Raw genomic sequence first — 15,397 nt, forward strand, 5'->3', positions numbered from 1 at the left:
ATTTCACTTATTCATAAGCACTGACATATTGGCTGCTCTCATGGAGTTTCAAATCTAGAGTGACAGGCAGACTGATCCGAGGAGTGTTAAGGCTATGGGGTGGCACAAAGACATTGCATGGGGCAGAAAGAAACCCTAGGCCACAGGTCCTGTCAATTTAAGAAACATGCAAACCCGTGAAGAATGTCAAGGGGCTTATTTGAGCCAAACTGTCCACAACTGCTGGGAAGCAAAATCTCAACAGATGGAGATAATGCTCTGAGAATGGCCGTTTTGCACCTTATTGTGTACATTACAATCAAAAGAGAAGACCTATGTGGGTTTCATGAAATCCACTGGTGATCGATTAGGGAGGTGGGGGAAACCTCTGGGATTGGATGAAAAGTAAAATGACAGACACAGGCTTCCTTTACACAGGTGGGTACAGGATAGTTAACAGCCAATAATTAATAACAACGAGAGGATCTGTGGTTTCCCTTGAGTGGTGCCTATGCTTTGAAGGGTCCAGGGAAAAGGAAAATTACTTTTGATATTGCAACGATATGTTATTGTAGATGCAAAAAGACAACAGATAGGCTCCGTTAAGGTAAAGCCTGACTTTTGCCAGGGAAGCTACCCACCTGGGACAGGACTACCCACCACAAGCTGCTTAGTTAAACCAGTTCTAAGGTCAGACCATCTTCTGAGGTTCCTTCAGGTATGTGAGTTTGCAAGGCCCCACGCAGGCCTTCCCTGAGGCAGTCAGGTCAGCATGCGGCCCCTTTTTGTCCACAGTACGTAATAGGCAACAGCCGAATCCCACTTAGTCCCTCAAAGAGACTTAAGGAAAAACTTAGAGAGTATCGGTTTAGCCGAACATTAAAAAATAAATGGAGAGAGATGCCGCTGAGGAAGAAGGAAAGTTGGGGACAAATAAGGGATTCGGGCAGAACGTGGCGCTGCAGCAGGCCACGAGAACAAGGAGCTGATTAGGGAGTAGGAAGAGACTAAACACACCTAGGCGGAGAAAAGCGAAAAGCCGGAAGTGCACACGTTTACAATCCCGCATTCATTAAAACTCCGTGGTTAAAACACACACCTCACGCCCATCAAGCTCAGACGCCAGAGCGTCCTCCACCTCCCAGCGCCGCTCGCCCCGCCCCCTTACCCGGCTGGGGCGTCCTCGACGTCCCGGCACCGCCCGCGCACCGCCCAGCTCGCCCCGCCCCCTGGCCCGACAGGCCCTCCGCAAAGCCGCGCGCACGTGCGCCGCGGATCCCGCCCCCTGCGCTTTCTCAACCAATGAGAAGTGGGTGTCGTAATTTGTCACGTGACCGCGTGTCTCCGCCCCCTCCCCCAGCTGCCTCTAGGCTCTGAGAAGATGGCGAAGGTGTCAGAGCTTTACGATGTCACTTGGGAAGGTAACGACAGGCGGAGCGGGCGCGGAAAGACCGGAAGCCCTGGGAACGGGTGCGGGACACCTGGTGCCCATGGAGAGCTGAGCTCTCTGCTCTCTGCGCCGGCTGAGTGGAGGTGGCGGCCAGGGAGGAGGTGGAGGCTGACCTGTACCGTGGCCCGGCCGCCCACCGGTGTCTGCGGGGTCCCCACCGCTTGTGTTCAGCGAGAGACAAGACCAATTCAGGGGCCCAGGGCAGCTTCTGTTTTGAGGCGGGAGGGACCCGGGGCTCCTGGGCGGCACGGGGAGGGCGGGTAGGTTCCTGCAGCCAAGAAGTACAGGACCTGGAAGGCCCTTGCATTGAGCGCCCTGTAGGAAGGGTGACAACTTGGTGCAGAAAAGGTGTGTGGGAGACCCGTGAACAGATCTCATGCTTCTGCTTGCTGCTTTACGTCTCGTTTCCTCTGCAAAGCTGGAGTTCTGACATCTTCCCTTTTTAATGACTCCTGGTCCCACTCCTCCCCGGAACACATTTACATGCACAGCAGAACGTCCTTCTTACTCCCACAGGAATGTCTTTTCGGAAGGGAAAAAGGACTGGTACCTTGGGCATGTGCTCACGGGAGCTGGACCTCTTCCCCATCCCGGTTTAATGTTAGGTGACGTGTGTTCTTTAAATCGGGAAGCAAACTTTGGGCCAGTTCTGTAACAGAGTTGTTTTCCCTTGTGGAAAACTTGAGCCGGAAACATGCTGGAGAGAAGAGCCTTGAGTTTCTCTAGCGCAGGAAATACCTGTATTTGAAATTCATCTTCCCAGCGTTTAACAGGAGACTTACACAGCTTGTGTGTTCAAGGAATGCCATGTTTCAGTGGTTAAACAATGGCCTGATCACCTGTGTCCTGAAAGTTGTATTCACACCTGGTGAATAAATCTCTCCAGGATCAGATCACAAAGTTGCAAACGTGTATGGGGAAAGGTAAAATTCCTGTATACTTGAACCGAATTCAGTGATTATTGGCTTTGTGGCCTCCAGCCCACCGTGAGTCTCAGTGTTGCTACCCGTATCGGAGAATTCCATGATATTAAACAAGAAAAGCGCTTAGTGCTATATCTTGGGTATAAGAAATTAAGCAACATACAGTCCCTACCTTCATGGAGTTCACAGTCGAATGAAGACAAACCTGTCAATATGTAGTTTTGTGTTTTTTTAAAAATATGTTTTATTGATTTTTTTACAGAGAGGAAGGGAGAGGGGATAGAGAGTTAGAAACATCGATGAGAGAGAAGCATCGATCAGCTGCCTCCTGCACACTCCCTACTGCGGATGTGCCTGCAACCAAGGTACAAGCCCTTGACCGGAATCGAACCTGGGACCCTTCAGTCCCCAGGCCAAGGCTCTATCCAGTGAGCCAAACCGGTCAGGGCTGTCAATATGTAGTTATAAAAGGCTTCTCAGGACATGTTTCTTAGGCTGGATGGTAGATAGGTGGCTGTTATTTTTAATGTTTTTTTTTGAAAATGTTGTGAATGTATCATGCTTTTTGTTTTTAGAAAGTGCTGTTTGGAAACTTTGTTCAAGATAAGTTCCTTAGGTGGTAGTATCATGTATATAATCTTAAGGAATGAGTAGGTATGTACCACCCGACAGGGTGATTTAACTGAGTAACTTGGACTACCCTGTGGACATTCTAAAATAATAACTATGTCACAAGTTTGTTGAGGAACAAGAGCGAAAACAGGTGAAAGTGCTTTTAAACTAAGTGCTTAGGAAAAATGATCTGGCTCCCACCTAGGTCTCTAGCTTTGTCTTAAACTATTCTGTCTCTCCGAGCAGACAGTGCTGCCTTTTGTTGAATTCCCGAAATGTGCCATGCGCCTCTTGTATTAGGGCTGGGCGCATGCTGTTCCTTCCACCAGGAGTGTTCTTTCCTCATTGTCCCACTCTTGTCCCCATTATACGTCATCATTTCTCAAAATTTCCCACAACAGTCATATTTTAAAGAGTTTTCCTTGACTATCCCACAGCTCTTCCCCATCCCTCCAAAATTTTAAAAAGGGAAAGAAAAACAACAAAATCAAAAAAGCAACAAAACCTGACCCTCCTCCTTTATGTGTTTTTATACTCGTGAAGCACTTGCCCAGTTGTGTTAAGTTGTAAAATTTTCTCTCCTAGAATGGAGGGAGGGGCCAGGCCTCTGGTTCTAGTGCTTGATTTATGTGAGGAACTCAGTATTTATTGGCTGACTAAATGAATTGTTAATTAGATTAATAATAAACATTAATAAACTGTTACCAAAAAAAACTAAGTAATTTTTCTAGTGTTGGAATAATTTCTTTATATATTTCTATGAGGGCTGTCAGTTGGACCTAGGTCCTTAAGAATTCCTTTGAATTGTATCATGAATTAAAGTTGTGGAAATGGTTAGTTCAAAGAGTACTGTAAATCTTGTTATAGGAGAAGTGGTCACATGTTTATAAAAACCCTATATAGTACATCTAATGTTCTCCTAGTCTCTATTAGGTTCTATTAAAAAAGTAGGATATATGGTTTATTTATTCAGCCAGTTGAAAATTATTGAGGTTTATTAGAGGAGTTATTATTTAGTGATTTGCAGGTGGGACAGAGTTATAAGGAGGGTTCATTGAGGTTAGGGTATTTGGTCAGGGTATGGATAGGATACCTTGCACAATGCCTGGCATCTAGTAGGCACTAAATAAATATTTGGTGAAAAAATTTGTAAAATAAAGGCAGTTTAGTTGTTCATAGTGTCTCTTTTTCCTCTCTTTTTTTCTTTTTCACCCGAGAATATTTTTCCATTGATTTTCTTAGAGAGTGGAAAGGAGGGGAGAGATAGAATCATCCGTGTGAGAGCTTGGTTGCCTCCCTTATGCACCGGTTCAGGGCCAGGGATCAAGCTAGCAACTGAGGTATGTGCCCTTGACCAGAATCAAACCTGGGACCTTTCAGTTCCTAGCCGGTCGCCCTATCCACTGAGCCAAACCGGCTAGGGCTACTTACTCTCTTTTTATTCAGTCCTTCAAACAACCACAAATTGGTTTCCATGCTCTATCACTCCAGCAAGGTTTCTGGGGAGACCTAATGCCAGGTTTATGTGTTTTTGTACATCTATACTACATTTGTCATTGCAGATTCCCCCCTTCTGAAAAATTCTTTCCTTGGTTTCTTAATAACATTAAGGTTCTCATTTTCTTAGACCTTTCCTTTGCTTTCCTCTACATCTACTTACATTTTAATTTTTGTGTCTCCAATGCTTCTTTCCTTAATCCTCTTCTTAATTTATTATCAATGGTTACATTAAACTGGAGATATATAGGCTCCTTACTGATGTAGGCATAGGTATTAAGTGGTCCATGAATTCCCTGAAATTATATGCAAAATTGAGTGTATGTAAACATGTACTTGTTTTGGGGAAAAAAATAATTCAAAGGTCTCATAACTTCAAAGAGATCTAAAAAAGGTTAAATGTCTTCTTTGGGCAATCTCAACCACACCTAGCTTTAGCCGATATGCTAAATAGCATGTTAATTAAACATATATTTGAGTACTTTGTACCAGGCACTGTTCTAGTTCTTGAGGACACAGTACTGAACAAGACATTTGAGGTAACAGATCCTATTGAACATCCCATGAGATTTCACTTCCTTTTTTTTTTTTTTTCCCAGTTGATAGGATATGCTGCATTTCTGATCAAGTGGAGCATTTACAGGGACTTGAGAGTTATTTAAGTTTCAGTTTGCTAACATGGCACCTGGAGAAAAGTGGCTCCATCTTGGGCCTAGAAAGTTATTTCAATAATAGTTTGGTTATGAATAAGTAGAGTAAGACTGATGAAAATTGAAGACCATTGGTAAATGAGATATTTGACAGATGGGAATCAATTTTTCTCTTTTAGTCTCTAGTTCATGGGCAGTCTGCTTCTTAAAGGGCTACTATTATTTCCTGATTATGAAAATTTTATGTTCTTGAGTCAGTGGATTAACTTCAGGAACACCTTGAATTTTTGAGATTTATATGTATAATTTTATGCATTTTTTTGGGAAAATAATCCCTTGCTTTTGTCAAATTCTGAACATTTTCTAGAATCTCAAAATTGTTAAGATACATAATTGCTTAAAGGGATAGAGGATCTTTGTAGTGGACTGCCATTCATTACTTTTAAAGGTAGTTGCATTATTTATAATATATTTGTAGTCTTCCAAAGGATCTGTCTGTCTTATTAAATTGGTATTCTGCTTTATGAACTTTGAGATACATGGACTTTTATATTAGTGTGAGTTTATTTTCTTTATCAAAAAAGTTGACTTCATTTTAGTGATTTTGACATTGATCAAATATATATACACACACACATTATAACAAGTTTTTTGTTTTCAGAAATGCGAGATAAAATGAGAAAATGGAGAGATGAAAACTCAAGAAATAGTGAGCAAATTGTGGAAGTTGGAGAGGAATTAATTAATGAATATGCTTCTAAGCTTGGAGATGATAGTAAGTTTTTTAACTTATTATATTTATGCTTAGCACATGTCTATTTACCATTCTTAGTTTTTTTAAAATAATCTTATTTTTTCTAGTGTTTATAGCAATCTGTGATTGTCACTTATTAAAAACTTCTCAGGAAGACTAATACTTTATTTTGGGAAGGCTTTATAATTTCTGTTAGTAGTAAAGCCATCAAATAAGCGTTTTTGTTTTAAAGCTCAGGGCTGCAATCTGGTCTGTTCAAAATGTATTTCATAAAGAATCCTTTAGAACAGTAAAGGTATTAGATAATTGGAAATTTTTTTTTTTTACTTGATAAGATACTTAAATATTTTACATTGCTGAAGCATATAAGGATACCTTCTTTTCTTAATTGCTGATAAAATACACTGAATAATTTTCAGTTATAAGTACTTTTCTCTAAAATACCAAACAGGAAGAATTCATTATCTAGTTTCTGTTGGGAGATTTTATAGTAAATTTAGTTTTTTTCTCTCTCTATGTATCTAGTTTGGATCATATATGAACAGGTGATGATTGCAGCTCTAGACTATGGTCGGGATGACTTGGCATTGGTAGGTATTTAAACTAATTTTATTTTATATTTAATATGCTTCATGGATTATATGTATAAGACTTAGTGTATGGCTTGTATAGAATGCTTTCTACAGCTGGTTTTCAATGCTACTCTTAAGGGTAGGTAGGCCTAACTGGGTACTTTGAACACAGTATGTTCTCACATCTTTTTAACATTCCTGAGAAGTAGATATTTAGTATTCCAGTTTTACTGAAGAGGATAAATTAGTTGAAGTTTATCTGCTTACTGGTTGAATAATGCTATATTATAGAGTATGTAATGAGAAGTAGATAATTTAAAACAAGTTTATCTTTTGGGTTATTGAATATCTTTCATAGTATATGTTGTTACACTGTTTTGTAATATTGTAAATGTATACCTTGAACTATTAGAAAATCCTAACATTTGCAGAGCATGACTTAAATTACTAATGCTGCTTTTAAAATAGAGTGATAATAGCTATATTTTGAGTGCGTATCTGCTAGGTACTATGCTAAATGCTTTACATCATGCTTTCTTTAATTTTCACAATTATTTCTTTGTTTGTTTGTTTGTTTGTTTTTTGTTTATCCTTACCTGAGGACATTTTTCCATTGATTTTTAGAGAGAGTGGAGGGGATGAGGAGAGACGGAGAGAGAAACATCGATGTGAGAGAGAGACATTGATTGGTTGCATCCCGCACACACCCTAGCCAGTTTGGCTCAGTGGATAGAGCGTCAACCTGCAGACTGAAGGATCCTGGGTTCGATTCCAGTCAAAGGCATGTACCTACGTTGCAGGCTCCTCCCGGACCCAAATCAGGATGTTTGTACTGACAAGATTATTATAATTTCAACAGAGAAATATTAAGCAAAGTATTAGTAGTAGTTGCCAGGGACTTAAAAGTACTACCAAAGAACTTAATTTTTATCTAAAGAATCTTTATGCATCGTTAGGAAGAAAATGCCAGGAAACTGTGGTGGACATTTAAATGGTGCTTAACACATTATGTAGGCAATTTTTGAGAAGTAATATGGTGGTAGTGTTTGAAGTTATTAGTGGACACATGATCTGCTTATTTTCCTACTTATCAGTATGATTAGTGTCTGAGAACTGATGATTTCTTTCACTGTAATTCAGATTTCTCCTTTTATCCCATTATTCATTAGATAATATCACTTCATTATATTACACTAGTGATATTATTTAAGAAGATACATTGAAGACTTTTGTAGGTCATTATTTGTAGTTCATTTGGTGTATGTAATATAATTACTACTTTTCAAGTCTTGTTTACCAATTATTTTTTTAGTTTTGTCTTCAGGAGTTGAGAAGACAGTTCCCTGGCAGTCACAGAGTCAAGCGACTAACTGGCATGAGATTTGAAGCCATGGAAAGGTAACTGAGTCTTGTAAATAGTGTGGTCCCATTTGAAAACAGCAAATATGAGGCCTATCTTTATGTTCTCCTATGCTTATGGCAGCATCATTGATTGTGCAAGATCTCTTGCTCCTGAGATTCAGAGTAATCTCAGCATAAATCCTGGCCTTTACTCCCAGTAAATAGGATTTGACATAAAAGTGTAATCCACTTCCCATCTCTGGGCTAATGAAATAGATTATATTTTGGAATAAGAATTGGCTTCAAATAATCTTGGTTTTAGGATTTATTAGCTGTTTACCTAGCAAATTATTTAACTTTAAGGTTTTTTGGCTTCACTCCTCTGTAAAGCAAGAATATTACCAACTTCTCAGGATTTTGGGGGGACTTACAAATATATGTGTAGGACCCTCATAGGCACTCAAGGTATAGAAGCTATTATTATTAATAATTTTTTTATTGAGATATGATTGACATATACCTTTGTATTAGTTTCAGGTATACAACATAATGATGTGATATATATGTATAATGAAACGATTATAGTAAGTAGTTATCCATCACCAACCATAGTCATAAGAACTTTTAAGATTTGCTCTCTTAGTAACTTTCAATTATAATACAGTCTTGTTAACTATAGTAACCATGCTGTTAATTATTTATAACTGGAAGCTTGATCCTCTTCACCCATTTCACACACTCCCACCCCCAGCCCCACCCCCACTTCTGCAACCACCAGTCTGCTTTCTTGATCTGTAAATTCAGGTTCTTTTTGATTCTACATGCAAGTGAGATCATATAGTACTTGTCTTTCTGTATGACTTACCTCACTTAGCATAATGTCCTCAAGGTCCATCCAGGTTGCCATAAATGGCAGAATTTCCTTCATTTTTATGAGTAAATAATATTACATTGTATACATGTCACAATCTCATTCATCTGTTGATGGACACCTAGGTTGAGCCGTGTTTTGGCTATTGTAAACAATGCTTTCATGAACATGGGGATGCATATATCTTTTAAGAGAGTGCATTTGTTTCCTTCACATAAATACCCACAAGTGGAACTAGGATTAAACGGTAATTTTATTTTTAATTTTTTTAAGGAATCTCCATACTGTTTTCCATAGTTGTTGTTCCAAATTACATTCCCACAAACAGTGCACAAGGGTTCTCTTTTCTCCATATTCTTGTCAACACTTATGTCCTGTTTTCCTGCTACAGTAAGCCGTGATTATCTCTGTTTACATGTCTTAATTTTGGGGGCAGTGGTTTGACCTGTGACTTTAATTCTCTGATGGATCTAGAGAGTTATTGGTTTGTCCAATTTAGCTTTTTTTCTTGTGTGGATGGGAGTGACAACTTCCATGATATTTTTACATGCTGTTCCAGGAACCAGAAATATTGAACATCTTTTCATAAAATTATTGACCATTTCTATATCTTCTTTTTTTTTAAATTGGGTTATTTGTCTTTTTATTATTTAGTTGTAAAAGTTGTTTATATATAGTCTAGATACAAGGTACTTATCAGATAAATGATTTGCAAAAATAGTCTCACACTCTTTTCATTTGCTTAGTGTAGCAGTTTCAACCTTTTTCATCTCAAGGCACACATAAACTAATTATTAGAATTTTGCAGCACACCAAAATACATATTTTTTGTTGATCTGACAAAAAAAGGTATAATTTTGATTCATTCACACAGATGGCTATTGTTATATTGGCTGTTGTCATTTTTTTATTTGACAATCTAAGGAAAAAGAAGTCATTGTTTCTGACTTAATAGTCAGGTACTGCATGTTTGAAAATTTTCTGTGGGCCACAGCACACTGGTTGAAAATCACTGGCTTAGTGGTATTCTTTGATTACCAAATTTTTTGATCTTTTATTAAGTCCGGTTTATTTTTTTTTCTTTATTTTACTTTGGGTGTCATGTCTAGAAACCATTGTCTTATCCAAGGTCACAAAGTTTATGCCTATCTTTTATGAGTTTTATAGTATTAGTTTTTACATTTGGGTCTTTAACTCATTTTGATTTAATATTTTTTATGGTTTGAAGTATGTGTCCATCTTCATTTTCCTGCATATGAATATTCAGGTGTCCCAGCACCATTTGCTGAAAAGACTATGTTTTCCTTATTTGTCTTGGCACCTTTGTTAAAAACAACTAAATATAAATGTGAGGGTTGAATTCTGGGCTTATCATATATTGCACCATATTGATTCTACACTCTATTGATATTGTGGCTTTGTATTAAGTTCTGAAATTGGGCACTGGTAATTCTTTAGCTTTGTGTGTTTTTTTTTCTCCAAGATTATTTTGACTATTTTGAATCCTTTGAATTTATGCATGTATTTTAAGATCAGCTTATTTTCGCCTTTTTAGCTTGTTGTTTCAGGTAAGACAATTAACTTGTACCTCAATTGTAGTAGTTTGTTTTAAGCTGGATTTATTGGTATAATTTTTCTCAACTCCTTCACTCCTGGGCTTATATGTTTGTTTGTGTGTACATTTTAATCTCTTTGTATCCTCTCTGTGAGTTAGCAAAGGATATAGATAAAAAAGTAAATAAAGTAGTATTAGTTTAGGTTAGCAGAAACTAATTTTGAATCAGGACAGAATGGAAGAAATCTGAAAAGATTGCTCCTGAATCAGTGTGCTGCTCTAATAATTTTTTTTTGTTTTATCTCAAGTAATATGAGTCCCTAAATCATTCTTAAAATATATGAATAGCAGAATACATTCCATAGTCCAAGATGAATGATTTTTAAAATTACGTTGTGAGGGATTGAGTGGTACTAGTTTTTAATATTTACTATTCCTTTCCAACCAAACAAAATATTGATATGGTAACAAGAACTTATTATTAAGTGTTACTTCAGGTTTTCTAAGAAACTCAGTGAACTTTAATTTCTTTAAGCCTTTTTAAAAAATGTTTTTATTGATTTTAGAGAGAGGAAGGTGAAGAGAGAGAGAGAAACATCGACCCATCAGTTGCCTTCTGCACACACCTCGACTGAACCGTGGGCATGTGACCTGATGATGCTCCAGCTATGTGAGCCATACCGGCCAGGGCTAAGCCTTATTATTATTATTATTATTATTATTATTACTAGAGGCCTGGTGCACGAAATTTGTGCACTTGGGTGGGGGTGTCCTTCAGTCTGGCCTGTGCCCTCTCGCAGTCCGGGACCCATCGCTCCTTACCACCCGCCTGCTCGCTGCTCCTTACCGCTTGGCTTGCTGCTCCTTAGAGCTGCCGCGGAGGAGGAGCCAGCCGTGAGCCCAACTTCTGGCTGAGTGGCGCTCTCCCTATGGGAGTGCACTGACCACCAAGGGGCAGCTCCTGCTTTGAGCGTCTGCCCCCTGGTGGTCAGTGCACATCATGGCGATGGTCATTCTGGTTCTGCTGTAATGGTCACTTAGACTTTTATTATATAGACTAGAAGTCCAGTGCACGAAATTCGTGCACTTGGGGGGTCCCTCAGCCTGGCCTGCACCCTCTCACAGTCCAGGAATCTGAGGTCAGGTCAGGGACAGAATGCAAGCCATCTTTATGTGCTTATTTTTTCTACCCTCGGGAATGTCCCTCTTCCGGCTTAGGCCTACTTCCCAGGGAGCGGGCCTGGGCTATCAGTCGGACATCCTTTGCACTACTATGGAGGTGGAAGAGGCTCCTACCACCACTGCTGTGCTCACCAGCTGTGAGCCTGGCTCAGGGCTTCTGGCTGAGCAGTACTCCCCTTGTGGGAGCGCACTGACCACCAGGAGGCAACTTCTGTGTTGAGCGTCTGCCCCCTGGTGATCAGTGTGCATCATAGCAACCAGTCTTTCCACCATTCGGTCGGTTTGCATATTAGCCTTTTATCATATACGATTATGTGTGTTTTTTTAATTGAAACTCGTAGCACCATTTTACTTAGTAAAGTTTTAATCTTTTTATATAAAAGAGTGGCTGTTAGGTGTGTCTTTGCTAAATAGGATCATTAATCATTGATTCTCATACATGATGGTGTAAATTAGAATATGTGGAATTTTAAAAAATCAGTAGTTGCCTTGCCCCCACTTTACTGAAATCAGTTTGTGAGGGTGTAATCCAGATTTTTCTTTAAAAAACCCCGCAGGTAAAAAGACAGGTATCAGAACATTGCTGACTAAATGTAAATTTTTCTTGACCTTCAGTGTATTAGGATCCTCTAGAGCAGTGGTTCTCAACCTTCTGGCCCCTTTTTTTTTAAAAATATATTTTACTGATTTTTTACAGAGAGGAAGGGAGAGAGAGAGATAGTTAGAAACATCGATCAGCTGCCTCCTGCACATCTCCTACTGGGGATATGCTTGCAACCCAGGTACATGCCCTTGACCGGAATCGAACCTGGGACCTTTCAGTCCGCAGGCCGACGATCTATCCACTGAGCCAAACCGGTTTCGGCAACCTTCTGGCCCTTTAAATACAGTTCCTCATGTTGTGACCCAACCATAACATTATTTTCGTTGGCTACTTCATAACTGTAATGTTGCTGTTGTTATGAATCGTAATGTAAATATCTGATATGCAGGATGGTCTTAGGCGACCCCTGTGAAAGGGTCGTTTGACTGCCAAAGGAGTCGGGATCCACAGGTTGAGAACCACTGCTCTAGCGAAACCGCCACCGCGCCCTCCCCCCCCCCCCCACACACACACACGCACACAGACATATACATACATACATACACAGAGAGCAACATATAAATGGAGATTTGTTATGAGGAATTGGCTCATATGATTTTGGAGGCTTTGAAGTTCCAGAATCTGCCATCTGCAAGCTGGAGATCCAGCCAAACTGGTGCTATAATTCAGTCTGAGTCCAAGTCCAGAGGCTGAGAACGAAGGCAGCTGATGGTATAAATCTCAATCTGAGGATAGGGGGAGGTAAGATGAGATGTCCCAGCTCAGAAGTGAGGCTGTAAAATAGGGTTAAATTCCTCCTTTCTCCACTTTAGTTCTATTCAGACCCTCAAGGAATTGGATGATGCCCACCCACATTGGATAGGCAGTCTGTTTTGCTGAGTCTACAGATTCAAAGCTAATCTCATCCTGAACACCCTCAGACATACCTAGAAATAATGTTTGATCTGGGCCAGTCAAGTTGACACATAAAATTAACCATCACACTCAGTTTTTACATAAATTATTTTTTAAATTACAGTATAATTTAAAGATGTTTAAATATAATGTATATAGGTTTTATACAACTATAAAAACAATGAATGGCTTCATATCTTTCTCTGTCACTTCTGATATCTTTTTCAGAGCTATTTTAGTTGGAAAAGATTCCCAGGTGATTCTCATGTATTGTCCTGTGATAATTTCTGCTCTATAGCATTAATTTTGCCCTTGTTTTGCATACTTTACTGTTTTGTTTCATTATTATTTAATGATTTGATTTTATTTCCTTGTTTAGTTGTAGATTCTTATGAGGCTAGCAGACCTATTATAGTATCAAGCAGTTGATGTCCAAACTAATTTTCTTTATTTGAATTACTGCTGAGTCTAATTGACTTAGTGTGCAGGGATGTGGTTTGCTCTTTGCATGGAGTGAACACATTTACAAATTCAGTCTGCTTTTATTTTTTTTCAGTAATCTGCTATAGATAACAATAACAGGTAAAGTATTCTTACCTATTGGCATGACCATAATCACAAACATTGACTAGGGTACTAAAATTTTGGGGTCATTGTATAGTTGAAAGATGAGTCACATGATATAAAGTATTCATATCTATCATTAAAAGATACCTTCAAGAAAATATCAGTAAGAGAAAAATATAAAATTAAAAATGTCCTATAGGGAACTTATGAAGAGATCCTAAGACATGTATCAGTTATTCCTGGTTTTAGAAATACTGCTGTAAAAGTTTTTAAACATTGGTTTTTGCTTTGTTTAAAGATCTTTATTCAGAAGTGGAGAAATTGATAGGATGGGAATTGGTGGTTATGAACATTGTTAGGAAGGAATTTCAGAATCACTCAGCTATTTCTTTGCATCCCAATCAAGGTTTTCATATGTAAGAGTATATAATTAAGGAAAGTTTTTTATTTAATTTCTAATGTATCCCTACTTAGAATCTCTATCACATAATGTTAATTTTGGCTTTTTAGTTATTTACTGTCATATGTGAGTATTCTTTCATTTGATAAATTTGTTAACTGTTTCTCTCATGAGGTTGTAACCCAGCAAAGAGTAAGTTTTATGTATGGATACTTAGTAGGTGCTTAACTAAGAAAAGCTATTATAAATATTCATTAAAGGAGAATTAATACATAGATCATTTCCTTGTGAATGGATTTATTAAAATTAAACTGTTTCTTATGTTTTATTGGTTTTAATTCTAGGTATATCGAGGATCATAAAGATATCTCTTTGTGCTGCTAGATTTTACATTTGTATTTAGGCTCAATTAGATCAGTATGTTTTGAAGTAACTTTTTCTAGAAATACTTTGTGATACTTTTTTCCATTTAAAAAAAACTCACACCATAGCAAACCTTACCATTATAGGAATATAAAAAGTGACTTGGATAGCAATTATAAATGCATGCAAAGCACTGCCAGTTGAAACTTTTCCAGTATTTACTATTTGTCACTAAATTTTAAGTTCATGATTCTTGATGTTTCTTTTTCTTTTTAAATAGATATGATGATGCAATACAGCTATATGATCGAATTCTACATGAAGATCCAACTAACACTGTAAGTTAACTAATGGTTCTGAAGATGATATAGTTTATTTCAAAAGGCAAAATTAATTCATTTTGGAAGTAATGGAAAAATACATATGAAACCATGTTTTATTATCTTATTTTAAATATTTCAAGATGGGTTGTTTTAAAAAATAGATTTAAAACTCTCCAGTTAAATTTGACTTACGAGATATCTTACTAAAAAAAAATTAATTGAAATTGGGGAAGAAAGAATTTTATGTGCTTGCATAAAAGCCCAGCAAAGCTCAGTGTTTTTTTAATTTTGTAATATTTTGTTGAAGTTTCTGAAATAGTAACTCGTCTTGTTTGTGTAGTTAAATTTTAATTGTCTTAATGAGAAATGAAAGAAGTCATCTCAATAATTAGTATATGTGGTTAATGTGGTTAATGAAGGTGTTTTGTTTTGGATTTACTTTTTTCTACCTGAATAAGAATGACTATATCATATGTAAATATATTTAAAGGAAAAATATATAAATATCTTTAATTCATTCTGATTTTGAACAAATTTCATATCAGTTTATTGGACAAAATATTTGTTCCAAATATACTTATATAGTATTATTTGTTTTAAAAATACCCTAGAGAAAAAATTTTATGTTGTTGAAAACATTTTAGTTTAGTATTGATAGAATGGCTTCCCTCAGATTTACCTTGTATTAAATGAAAAGTTAAAGAGAGTCTTTAAATAACATCAGGCATTTTTAATGTTTTATGTTGTTAATGTCTTGCATACATATGCCTGCTAAAATAAAAATATTTTTAGAAATTTTAAACAAAAAACAGTTTGAGTTTGTATTGTCCTTTTATAAAAGGAGAAATTCTTACATTAAC

The 15,397-nt window shown here is 37.6% G+C and overlaps 1 protein-coding gene across 23 annotated transcripts in view; it reads left to right on the forward strand.

Moving 5' to 3' along the window:
* Positions 1-1,338: 1,338 nt before the first annotated feature.
* Positions 1,339-15,397, forward strand: part of EMC2 (ER membrane protein complex subunit 2) — a 345,419-nt gene continuing 331,360 nt past the window's right edge. For 13 of the 23 annotated variants that reach the window (XR_013997064.1, XR_013997065.1, XR_013997066.1 and 10 more), the window contains exons 1-5: positions 1,354-1,400; positions 5,773-5,886; positions 6,391-6,455; positions 7,750-7,835; positions 14,495-14,552. Coding sequence is in view for 1 of the 23 variants with exons in the window: in XM_081111306.1 (XP_080967432.1) it covers positions 1,361-1,400; positions 5,773-5,886; positions 6,391-6,455; positions 7,750-7,835; positions 14,495-14,552 (363 nt within the window). In the remaining 22 variants the exon portion in view is untranslated. Of the gene's footprint in view, positions 1,401-5,772; positions 5,887-6,390; positions 6,456-7,749; positions 7,836-14,494; positions 14,553-15,397 lie in introns of all 23 variants that reach the window. The other 10 variants (XR_013997057.1, XR_013997058.1, XR_013997059.1 and 7 more) reach the window with 4 other exon arrangements.

This window comes from Myotis nattereri (assembly GCF_964212035.1).
Source record: "Myotis nattereri genome assembly, chromosome: 17".
Lineage (NCBI taxonomy): Eukaryota > Metazoa > Chordata > Mammalia > Chiroptera > Vespertilionidae > Myotis > Myotis nattereri.